A 12,740-nucleotide genomic window follows, 5' to 3' on the forward strand; every position below is an offset into this window, starting at 1 on the left:
ACAAAAAGTCGCTGAATACCAATGTGAAAGTGCTAGTTATATTCAATATTCTGTAATAAGGAAATGGTTGGTGGCATATTCATGGTTCTTAAACTGATAGGGGCATTTAAAGCTTTTAAAACAATAGACAAAGAAAACTGTTGTCACGTGGCTTTGCTAGCTACAGCTCCCACCTGTTTGATTTGTCAAAGCTGCTCTTGGTCACTATAAAGGTTACAAGAGTCCCTTTGGATTGTGTTGCATTGCTAAATTTCAGCTATCATTGGCCTGTCAACAGTGACCATAGAAATACAATACTAAGGACTACGACAGGACAGAGCAGTGATTCAGCATGCTTCAGTAAGCTTCAAAGTACAGGACATAAATTCAGTCTTTATCCAAGGCGAGTGTGTGTAAGAGTGTGTACACAGTAAGGAAGCCTACCGCACTGCCAGGCAACAAGGATAAATCTTGAATGAATTGTGATCAGCTCATTGCTGCTTTCTGACCACGTTGTTGTCTATGGATCCAGTGTTTGTGTTTGTGTGGAAACAGATACTCAAGAAAAATGGCATCACATTATCTCACCATCTTATTGAATTTCTCCTTTTTACACAGTTTTTATCTTGTCATGCACCATGGCTTTTTGTATTACTTTACAATTATACGTTTACTCTTTTTACAAGATATACGAATGTACTCCATTAAAAGATGACTGTAAATTACTTCCAGTCTTATTACAACAATAATCATCATTAATGACATCTTACATCCTGAGAATTAAAGAAATTACAACAAATGGTATACCGATGCATTAGAGATCATAGTCAGCTAAGATGTTGAGAACAAAGGACTAGACAGAGATAAGCTACATCGTAATAAACACATTTATCGCTACGGGGGGAGGGGGGGGGACATTGTATTTTTATCTTGAAATGTTTAACAACCCCTTTGCATAATATTGATGTTTAAAATAGAAACAGAAAATGAACATTGTATTAATTGACAAGAATATCAAATTAAAATATATGGTATTTTTCCATAATAGTTTTGCTCCCGTCATTACTGTTGATTTCCCAGTGAGGTGTTCCACTGAGCTCTCTCCTGAGCCTCATGGTGGGACTGTCTAATCCTTTGTTCCCTCCTCCTAGCATCTTGAATAGGTCACTGCACACAGAGAGATACAAGAATCATGCTCAGAGTCAGAACAGGTGCAAACATGTTGCCCTGTCTGCAGTGACGGTTACAATCGCAGCTTTTTGATGTTCCCATATGAACATGGAGAAAAAAAAAATACTATGGCTATTTAGTTTAGAGATCCTTTTACTCCAAAAGACACATAAAACATATCTTGCTTCTCTCTCACTCTTTGTTTTTTCTATCACATTGTTTGTGAGAGAGTAATTTAAATAAAAAGAAAACAACTAGTCAGTGACAACATCAAGCAAGCATTTCAGGCTCTATGTCACCAGTGTCAGCCTTTTGTCAGTTATTTTAATCAGATCTTTTGCCCTCCATAACAAATCACACTGAAAATAGATGTATCTGAACTTTAAATATAGTAAATACTTTTGCATTTTCAGTTTTGTTGTGCCCCCCCCCTCCACTTCATTTAAATCACAATGCTCAAGCAAGTCCTCACAAGAAAATATACAAATCCAGTTTCTTTATACGATTAATATTATTTATCTATGTTGGTCAAGGTGCTGGGTAGGAGGAATTATTCAGCGTGCTGTTGTCCATCTCAAGGAATGGTCCTTAGTGAGAAGGTGGGTGCAGGCAAAATCCAATTTGGAGAATTAGGAGCCAGTGTATTTCATAGTGCTGAGAGACATTCACTCACTCTCTTCTCTTTATCATACATCCTAACATCTCTAACATGGATTCCTACTTCCCACCATATCAGTTTCTTCGTCCTCATTGTGACAGTGAGTTCACCAGGGTTAAGTTCAGCAGTTTGTATCATGATTTCATGTCAACATAATGGAAGTGGTAGTGGGTGCCTACAGTGGATCATTTTGACAAAACATTCGGGCCATCACCTCCATCTCACTTAGAGTTGGACGGTGTGCATGTGTCTGTAATGTCTGTTCCTAGCATAGACTATCCCTCCCTCCAAATACATCCATGCCCTCTCCCCCATTCTCATGTTGCCTCCCTCAATGTCCATCTCCAACTACCTCTGTCTGTGACTCTATACATCCCTTCTAGAGCGAGGTGTCCTGGTGAATAGACTGCAGGCAGCCCAGTAGCTGGTAGTAGGGGCTGCCCGGTGCAGCCACAGTCTCAAAGACGGACTGAAAGGCCCTGCGGTCCAGCTCTTCGTCGATCTGGTGCCGGTAGAAGTCCATGGCCACCAGGCAGAACAGGTTAACGTCCACCACCTCACTGCGACCCATCCGGCTGATCACATGGGGCAGTCTGGGTGCAGGGAGGGTTAAGGACCACAGACCAATGAAGAGAGAGATCATTTACATTTATACCACAACACCAAAACAATTACAGACCTCCTACAGCAACTACACCTTGCTCTGACTGGCCGAGACTTGTCACACATTATTGTCTCGCATTAATTCTCCATAACACAGAACAGAACAGATTTTACAGCTAAAATGAACAGCTAACATCATTGCACCAATAGTTGACAACTGGTTGACAAAAATACGTTACTGTAGCTACATTTAATCAGTTAAGGGGAATAATGGACAGTCTCATAACCGACTTGCTTCCAGTGCATTATTTCTTAAAAACATAAACCAAACATACTTTAACACACACCAGTCTCCGCCTCATTCACACTCATACTCACACCCAACACCCATTCCAACAAACACTTGTGTGCGCGCACACACACACACACCATCGATAACACAGGACTAAGGATACAGGGCTGAGATCCACTGGGACGTGGAAGCTGAGACAAAGAAACAGGACAGACTCCACATAGCCATGGCCACGGGCGTCCTCTGGGTGAAGTTAGACAGGGACAGCAGCACCCAGTCACGCACCATCGATGACTGACCTGTGGCATGAAGAGTCTGGAACACCTGGCCAAAGAAAAGAAGCAGTAAGAATAGGAGGGGGAACAAATAATATATTAACAAAAAAAATATGAATGTTTTATAGTGACTTTTATAGTCACTAGCCACATATCTTTGAAACACATTAGTATGACTATGACTTGTCATACTAACATTAAATGATTGTTATTTAAAAACCGTCTGAGAAAAACTGCAGAGAAATCTGTGGCCATCTCTCAACGTTGTCTTGGCAACCTATTGTCTGTTCAAACAAGAGAGCTCCCTAAAGCAGTTAACACAGAGGCGACCCAGTAACTGTTTACCAAGATTAGCTCCAATTAGAATTCTGTATACCGTTTGCTTAGAGACGGAATTGATGGTCAAAATCTCTTCAGGGGAGAGTAACCATATAAATGACGTTTATTTGGATTAGGCCTCAGACAAAGGATACCTCAAATCACGAATTCCTGAGCTTTGCATAACATGGATTAAAATGCACAGGAGATGTAAAACAATTGAGACATTCTTGTTTTGCACCGGTATCGACTCATGTCCTGCTACTGACCTTGTAGACGACGGTGGCCATGAATTGTGGGTAAGGTTGTTGATTGGACAGGAACTCTCCAATGACCTTGTTCATGACGTCCTGCGGAGGGAAGAAGTCATCCAGGAACTGGGGCAGGATCCTGGATACCACACGCGCTTCACTGGGCAAACCTTTACGGATTCTGTCAAAGAAAATTGGAAATACCCAAATGAAAAATGATGAGAGAAAAAAGAATGCAATAAGTTGTTGGCAAAAAAATAAATAAAAATGTAGTTGCGGCACCAATGAATTGATTGCTGCTCAATCCACAAACCAATGTTGGTAGGTAGCGTAACTGAGAGGAGAGGAGAGAGCTGCAATGTAACAAAATAAGTTACAACTGCACAACTGCGTGCATGTAGCTATGTACGAGTAAGAAATGCATTAATTGATTTTGTGTGTATGTGTCTGTGCATGTCTGCACCTGCGTGTGTACAGTGTGTTGGCATACCTGTCAAAGAGCACAGAGACCCTCTCCATTGCGACAATGACCGACTCACTGTCAGGGGCCTGGGAGTCAGAGTGGGCGGGGCGCCCAGCAGGGCTAGCCTTCTCCTTGCCTGAGGAGAAACCAACAGGATCTGCTGTGACGCCCACCGCCTCCGCTACAGCACAGCCAACCTCACCTCTAACCCCTGTCACCTCTGAAACACACGCAACCACCGCTGGTAGGACGAGAGGGGACCAGTTAAAACGAGTGGGGGGAAGGGGGGGTAGAGTAGGGATTCAATTGAATGATGTCAAGATGTCAGATTAATTCAGAGCCCAGTCCGATTTAGTGTTTGAAATCCTTAGCAAATACTTAAATCGGCGAATGATTGGTAGAAGTCTCAAGTCAGAGTCAATCACCCAACTCAAGTATTTGAAATTATTTCAAATGCTGTGTGACCTGGTTTGTCAACTGAACGGCCTGTTGCTAGAACGCAATGTGCTTTAGTTAGCTTGCTCTGAGGACAGACAGGTCTTGCTGTAAAGCACAGAAGGTTCTTAGAGATGGATAACGTCAGGCATGGGTTTGCATTTCCAAGGGCCCCGTTTTGATCTAGAACTTGGCTTCTAGATCTTGTACATTGAGAAGAGGTTACTTAGCATGTTAGAAGAAGGGCAGGGATATGCTAAAATTAGCTAGCGTTAGTAAGGGGAGACGTAGGGTTAGAGGTAGATATCATTTGAGGTACAATAAAATGTACATTGTAATGCAAGCAGGATGAGGGTAGCTAGCATTCATGGATGATGTTACCCCAAGCATTATCATTAATAGGTTGGCTGGTGCTTTGGTACATTAAACACAGATTTATTGAAAGCTTGTCCCCAGTATTAAGTCAGGACATGGTTTACATTATGTACATGCAGGTACAGTAATTAATTAATTAGTATTAATGAGCAACAGGTGTGGAGCTGGTTAGCAACTGTAAAGGCGGTTACACACCGGCGAATATGCGAATATACGCAAAATTCAGACTCGTTCCGAATAATTAAAAGACGCTTTTTCGCTTCGCTTTTTCGCTCCATGTAAGCTTGCATTGACTTTATAAGGTTTTTTAAAAAAGCATATTATTCGCATGAAAGAAATCGCCCCGTGTGTAAGGACCTTAAGACTATTAGTTCCTAAGCTAATGACTAAAGTTCTGTTCTAGGTGGTGTCCAACATGTGAAATTATTATAACACTAATCTTCTGCAAATACTGGTGTAAAATTGGCTTACTTCTCCAATTGTGAAAAATAATATTCTGTCAACCTTTTTTATTTCAAAGAACCCCAATTTGCTATGCATTAGGCCACCCCCATTTAAAAAGATCTTCATCTCTGGGACCCTAATCTAAAAAATGGTTTTATTGTTAGACATAATTTGGTCTGATCTGGTCCAGAATTCCTTTACTGTATATGCGGCGTAGTTATAGAGGTAACAGTGAAACTATCAGTGAAAATAGCCATTCGTAAGGTTCTCTAGGTATATTTTACTTGTACATGTAAGACGAACTATCAATCATTTAACTGGTGAGCCCCTGGAACCCCCTCAAGGACCCCTGGGGGCCACATCGGGGCACACTAGTCACTGTGCATGCCAGTGTGAATAAGCTTCAAGTAGTAAAGCTGCAAAAGTGCATAGAATAGGCTTGATTGATTGATTGATTGAAATTTTTTATTAGCCAAAAGAATGTAAAACAACACAGTTACATTTATAATGCTTTTGTCTAAAAGGTCCGGCCAAAAAAGTCCTTGCGGGCTTGTTTGCATTGGGGTCCTTGAATGGGCTCACCATAAACACAACACAATACACACTCCTTACAAGCAGTACATGCACATGCAGGTCAGTTAGCTTAGCTACGAGCGGTATTGCATGCTTGGGTGAATACTGTAGCTGCGAATGCTTGTGGCCATGCCGGTGAAAGTAGCTAGGTAATTTAACTCTTATGCAATTGTGCAGTACCATGCAGGTAAGTTAGCCAGTGTTCACATAGCGCATAGGATGCTACAATACGTTTGCAGTGGATTTTAGCAGTGACACTTACCAGTGTACATGCAGGTAAGCATGAGTCCCAGGGCAGCCATGGCTCTGTGTGGAGAGGGCATGTTGACACGGTCCACGCTCAGTTTGACCAGTGCCTCGCTGTCCACGCGGGACAGCTGCTCTGACAGCAGGAGGCGCTCCAGGCCCCGCAGCACACAGTGGTAAATGACAGAGGGAGTGGAGTCCTCACTCGCAGACACCATCACACCACACGTCTAAGGACAGAGGGAGGGACGGACAGACAAGAGAGCAGGAGAAATGGAGAAAAAAGAAAGGTTTAGATTTTCTTTTTTTTGTTTTACATGCCAAGGAAGGCCAAAGACACAAAGAGGGTGCTCACCTGTATGACTCCTGCAGTGAATTCAGCACCCACATCCATAGGGTAGTTTTCCATCATGTAGAAGGCAACTGCACATATCACCAGCACATGTTGCTGGTTATGGAGGTTCACACAGCTAATGTTACAGGACCCAGAAAGAGTACACACACACACACACACACACACACACAGTGAATGCGATGCACATACGTAAAGGATAGCACCTAGTGCGAAGCCATGGCATTGCACTTTGTCCTTTCCAGTTTTTCCATCTAATTAAAAAGGATGAACCCAATTAATTTAGAGACACATCGACAAAGCAGGGGGTTGAAGGGTGACATTTAACAGGAGTGCTCCCCTAGAGTTGTTCCATCATGAAATCAGCTCATTAAACAACAAAATGACAGCGGTTTGTGTGTGTGTGTGTGTGTGTGTGTGTGTGTGTGTAATTAAATGAGGCTTTACAAAAAATATATAACTAACTGAATATGTATTGTGTATAAAACCCTAAACCTCACGTCACCTGCAACGCACGCACCTAGTTTGAAGTCGGTTGGTCAGATGTTTCTCGAGGTTCGTGAACTACAGACGGACGGACACACACTTGGTGCAGGACAGGAATAAGCATGGGCTGTAATGTACTCACTGAGCGATGGCCCTGAGGTTTGACAGTAGGTACTCGGAAACGGTGGGTATGAGTTGCTTGGCCGTGTCGTCCAGCAGGTCGCACTCCAGCACATACAGCACCCCGTGCAGTGCCCCCATGCGGCTGGGCAGGTGGGTGCTGCGTAGGGTGCTCTCCAACAGTCGACACACAGGCTCCGCTATCGCTTTGTCCTGCCAATGTTGTTTGTATTGACAAGTTTTTTAACCAACATGATCTCAAAAGTACAGAAACAGTCACAGGTAAATCATCACGTAGGTCATCAACGTTCCTCACCATGCCCAGAACAGAAGCAGCCTTGCAGATGGCAGGCACCAAGTACTGGTTGAGGATCTCGTCCTCAGGCGGGTGGAGTTTCTGCAGCTCCATGAGGGTGGAGAACATCATGTCAAACTGGTTCCTCTCTGTGAACAGGTCCGACACCGCCAGCAGCTACACCACACGAGGAAGGAGCAGGACCAAGAGAGATCAGTGAAGGATAGAGGAGACTGATGTGATTTAACAATTTGTTATAATAAAGCATCAGATCTTTTGGGTCTCAGCTGAAAAGGTTTGGTAACCAATGTCCTAACTCACCGATCGGACCACCTCACTGATGAGCACCACGGGGGTCCTCCTGTTACTGGGGGTACCAGGGATCAACCACTGGCTGTAGAGCTCCAGAAGGAACTGGGAACATGAGTGGATGTCCACACCAGCACGGTGCTTCCTGTTACCATGTACAAGAAAGGACATGTGAGGATGGAAGTAGGTGTGTGTATTAATGCAAAAGGAATGTATGGTTGGTGTGTGTGTGTGTGTGTGTGTGTGTCTGAGACCTGGAATTGATAGGGGAGGTGGGTGGGGAGGTCGGGGCCGGAGTATCTGCCTCGTCTTCCTCATCTTCACCCCATTCTTCCTCCCTTAGAGGAGTGATGTTGTTGCCTAGCCACACAGAGTGGATGGATACCTGCAGATAAACAGAAGATTTAGCCTTCTCCTATTCAAAGTTTATCAGCAGCATAATAACCTCTAACCTCCTTTAGCCTGCAATTTCCATTTCATTTTGATCAAGGATTATGTAAAGAAAGATAGGACAGTTCTACGCCATAGGCAAACAGGTGCCGGAATAACTGGTGTCTGAACTGGTGGTCGTCCTCTAGTTTTTATATAGCTCTATAGTTATACCCTTCTCCCTCCATATCTCACCTGTCCCAGTTTGTAGTCCATGTTGCCCATCTCTCGCTCAGTGTTGATTTGAAGTAGCAGCTTCTCATGACTTATCAGAGTACCAGCTGAAACAGAAACACAGTATGAACCACTTAGGCCATATTTTATACATAGTTGTACGACTGTGTCGTGTGGAGAAAAAAAAGCTGATCTACAAGTTCACAACATGAGCTTGTAGCTAATTTAACTAACCACTTAAGCTAACCATTTCTTGATTGTAATTGCATGCCCAATATAGGGATGTCAGGATGAAAGTGGTTAAAGATGAAATAGAAGTGGTAAGGAGCAGTGATGCAGTGCTACAGTATGTGTTGTGTTTACCAGGGGAGGCTGCAGACAGTGAGGGGACGGGGTCCCAGGCATGGTAGGGGTGGTGTGTGTGAACGTTGTCTCTCTTGGACACCAGGGCCTGGATCTCCCGCTCCACCTCACCTCTGATCACCGACAGCTTCCTGCCAAACCTGGACAACAAGAACAACATTATGGGAAGCAACAGGGAAACCTATTACAAAACAGGGAAAGTCTGGACTGCCGTCTTGTTAGAAAATAACTGTGGCTAAAAAAAAAAAAAGCCATTAGAATTTTGAAAATCTTCCAAGCATCTGGAAGCTGCACACACTAAAATGGGGTTTGTTACTCGTGTGTGTGTGTGTGTGTGTGTGTGTGTGTGTGTGTGTGTGTGTGTGTGTGTCTGTGTGTCTGTGTGTGTGTGTGTGTGTGTGTGTCTGTGTGTCTGTGTGTCTGTGTGTGTGTGTGTGTGTGTGTGTGTGTGTGTGTGTGTGTGTGTGTGTGTGTGTGTGTGTGTGTGCCCCAACCGTGTGTCCAGGGCCTTCAGGCTCTTGTTGCGGGGCTGCTGTTCCAGACAGCTGACCGCAGGGTTTCCAGCAGTGGGCAGGGTCATGGCACTCAGCACCAGGCTGGTGATGGCCTGCACTGCCAACACATTCAACTGGGTATGCTCCAAGTCCTCCTGGGGAAACGCAAGCATTAAGCAGAAAAAGGTTAAGTAGACGGAGTGAAGGACAGAAATGCAGGGCTTAATCCACACACGGGCAACAACAACATACGGCCCGAGGGCCAGACCGGGCCCTTTGACCATCTCAATTAGGATCCAAGATGGCGGCATGAATGTTACACGCTCTGCTAGGTTTTATGTTTTTATGTTTCTAAGTCATCCTTGCGTCGCAAATTTTATTATTGCTCCTTTTTAGTGACATTTTAAACACAGTTCGTTTTTTATCGTGACATCCTGGGATTTATCTTAGCTAAAGTTTATGAAATAGTGGATTGTCTACCTCTGAGAAGCCTGTCCCTCAATCCGCCTGGTGTCTCTGCCAGTCTGCCGGCTTCGACCCGGTGTACGACGTTACACCCCATCCGAGGGGCTGTGTCTGTGAGGCCAGGGTGTCCCCTGGATAAGCCGTTCTTGTCCGGTTGGCATCGAGTGCTGGGATCACCCTGGGTGGCAATCTAGCTCATCGAAGCTTGTGCTGCTCACTAGACGCAGTGTTTACACCACCGCTGGCTGTGGCAAAAACGCTAGTACAACTACAGCGTCTCTCCTCGCGCCTAGTCGGCGGCTGTGACCTGGCTAGGCTACCAACGGTGGTTCCATTGTTCTGCGCCGGATCTGCTCTGCTGCTGCTACTGCTGCTCGGATGGCTCGCCTGTCCTGCTGATCCGGTGGCTCTGCGTCCTGCCTCTTCTCGGCCTTTGTGAAGAAGGATTGCGCTGGATGCGTGGATATAAACGGCGCCTCCAGGTTGGCTTGTGCGGCGGAATCGTCTTTCATCTCTCTCCGGCTTCTGCGACGGCAAGCACTGTTGTTGTTGTCGGCGTCCTCGTGCTGGCATGCTAGTTCAGATGGCACGCTAATCTCGTTGTTCTACTGTACTACATCGCCTGTTAAGACTAACTTCAATACCGAGGCCTCCAGCCGCTTCTTCTCATTCCACGGATTGAACAGTTTCTTTATCTCGGTTTCGGCCCGTTCTCCGTTTCATCTCCCCGCCTCCTTGGCTGTAGCACTCGGCGTGCTAGACGGCGGACTAACTGGTATTTGTCATTTTAGTCTCATATCATTTTTTTAATTCTCTTCTTGTTCCTTTTTCTTTTTTATATATTTTTATTTTTATTTTTTTGCATTGTTGCATTAAACACCACTGTTAAATCATGACGTCCAGGGTGACATGTATTACTTTGCTACTAATTTTTGTCCTATCTTGTACTCAACCTCTTAAAGGCGAAGTGCCATTAATGAGGCCAAACATGTATCACTTTGAATCATTTGGTCGTGCTACGTCTGGTCACTTGACTGATTTTCAGCCTCAGGGACCAAAAGAACTTGACCACTTGAAACAAGTTCTCCCGGGTGCTCTAATAATTTTGGACATCATGGCCTTTGGAAATAGGCAAGGTGCCCAGTGCAATGGATTCATGGACATCTCCTTTTCCTCCTCTAAAATCCATGGGTCAAAATTGTCTTACAAAAGGGCTATCTCCAGGCTTTTTATTCTATTGATGTTGTTCATTTCAGGCAATGTTAAATTAAATCCTGGCCCGGTTACAACCCCAGATAACTTATCAATCTTGTCCACTCCTCATGATTTCAGCTGTAGAAACGGTCTGGGGTTCCTGCACTTTAATGCTAGGAGTTTGGTACCCAAATATGATATTCTTAGTACTTGGTTTAAGATAGCCAATCCTGACGTGGTTGCAATTTCTGAAACATGGTTAAAACCTACCACCCCAGATAATCTACAGTTTCCTGGCTTTAATTTATTTAGAGCGGATCGCAAAGGTAGATGCGGAGGGGTTGCCCTTTATATCTCCAATAGATTTCAAGGGTCTGTCTTAAAAGCTGTCTCAATACCACGACAGTTTGAGTTTTTAGCTGTGCAGATAATGGTGTCAAATACACCGCTCACAATTATCTGCTGTTATAGGCCTCCTTCAGCTATAACAGAAACTCTGGGAAACCTTATTGACTTAATCTCTAAGTATACAAATACGGAACTTTTACTTTTGGGTGATTTAAATTGGGACTGGAAAAGTGAGAAATCCTCTTGTTTTAAACAGCAATGTGACTCCCTTAATTTAACCCAGATTATTCACAGCTCCACTAGACCAGCTAGTGACACTCTGATTGACATCATTCTGACAAATGCTGTTCATAAATATGTCTCTGTAGGTGTTTTTGCTAATGATTTGAGCGACCATTGTGCAATTGCATGTATTAGGAGCACGAAATTGCCCAAAGCAAATGGGCTGACTGTAACCAGACGTTGTTTTAAACATTTTTCGGAGCAAGCTTTCTTGCATGATGTGGCACTAGTCGATTGGTGTCGTACTTCCCTCATACCGTCTGCGGACGAGGCTTTCCGTTTCTTTTATGAGCATTTTTTTCCCTTGGTAAACAAACACGCTCCTCTAAAGAAGGTCCGAATAAAGAATAGGTCAAATCCGTGGTTCTCTAGGGATCTAGCTGATTTGATCCATGATAGAAATAGGAAATGGGCACTTGCCAGAAGGACACAGGCCCCAAATGATTGGCTTCTCTTTCGTATCCTCAGAAATAAATGTACTGCTCTCCTCAGAAAGCTGAAGACACAGTATTATTTATCTTTAACTTCCGATACATCCAGCAATCATGCAAATTTCTGGAAAGCAGTTAAATCCCTCCAGCGGAGGGGAGCTGCTGGTCCCCCGCCAAAGTTGCGAGTTGGGGATTCTTTTATTAGTGACAAAAAATGTATGTCAAATGTTTTTAATGACCATTTCAAAAGGGCTGGGCATGTTTTTGATGCACAAAATGCCTCCTTCTCTCAACAAGGGGCTCAGGAAGAGGCATTCTTACCAGCAAATGGAGATGCAAACGCTCGTCTAAATTTTGATTTCTCCTCTATCCTGGCCTCCGATGTTCTCAGTGCGTTGTCCTCTCTGGACCCAAAAAAGTCCCCTGGCCCAGATGGCCTCGATCCTTATCTGCTGAGATTAGCTGCGTCAGTTATTGCACAACCTATAACTGATATTTTCAATCTCTCGCTAACTTCTCAGAACATTCCTTTGGTTTGGAAGCAAGCTTTTGTTTCTCCCCTCCTTAAGGCTGGTGACCCTACGGATGTAAATAACTACAGGCCAATATCTAATCTCTCGGCCTTAGCAAAGATCCTAGAAGCCCAGGTATCAGCCCAAGTAAACAAATTTCTGGATCAAAATCAAATCTTAAATACCATGCAATCTGGGTTCAGATCCAAACACAGTACTGTCACAGCTTGCCTTACTGTCTTGGATGACATTAAGGCTGCCTGGGAAAAGTCATATGTATGCGCTGCCCTGTTTATTGATTTAACCAAGGCTTTTGACACTGTTGACCTCCCGATTTTGTTAAAGATCCTTTCCAATATAGGCATGGGCCCAAATGTGACTAGCTGGTTCACCAGCTATTTGAT

The 12,740-nt window shown here is 44.1% G+C and overlaps 1 protein-coding gene across 7 annotated transcripts in view; it reads right to left on the reverse strand.

The window, feature by feature from the left end:
* Positions 1 to 553: 553 nt before the first annotated feature.
* The window catches only part of htt (huntingtin), a 48,661-nt gene continuing 36,474 nt past the window's right edge, over positions 554 to 12,740 (reverse strand). For 5 of the 7 annotated variants that reach the window (XM_084074092.1, XM_084074090.1, XM_084074091.1 and 2 more), the window contains 13 exons: positions 9,105 to 9,259; positions 8,611 to 8,750; positions 8,269 to 8,354; positions 7,899 to 8,029; positions 7,657 to 7,789; positions 7,357 to 7,512; positions 7,063 to 7,253; positions 6,438 to 6,552; positions 6,099 to 6,312; positions 4,037 to 4,250; positions 3,565 to 3,727; positions 2,866 to 3,026; positions 554 to 2,400 (listed from right to left, as the gene is read on the reverse strand). In XM_084074092.1, the coding sequence (XP_083930218.1) occupies positions 2,187 to 2,400; positions 2,866 to 3,026; positions 3,565 to 3,727; positions 4,037 to 4,250; positions 6,099 to 6,312; positions 6,438 to 6,552; positions 7,063 to 7,253; positions 7,357 to 7,512; positions 7,657 to 7,789; positions 7,899 to 8,029; positions 8,269 to 8,354; positions 8,611 to 8,750; positions 9,105 to 9,259 (2,073 nt within the window). In that variant the 3' untranslated portion in view covers positions 554 to 2,186. The remainder of the gene's footprint in view (positions 2,401 to 2,865; positions 3,027 to 3,564; positions 3,728 to 4,036; positions 4,251 to 6,098; positions 6,313 to 6,437; positions 6,553 to 7,062; positions 7,254 to 7,356; positions 7,513 to 7,656; positions 7,790 to 7,898; positions 8,030 to 8,268; positions 8,355 to 8,610; positions 8,751 to 9,104; positions 9,260 to 12,740) is intronic. The other 2 variants (XM_084074095.1, XM_084074093.1) reach the window with 1 other exon arrangement.

The sequence above is a fragment of the Gymnoscopelus microlampas genome, assembly GCF_963454915.1.
Source record: "Gymnoscopelus microlampas genome assembly, chromosome: 2".
NCBI classification, from domain to species: domain Eukaryota; kingdom Metazoa; phylum Chordata; class Actinopteri; order Myctophiformes; family Myctophidae; genus Gymnoscopelus; species Gymnoscopelus microlampas.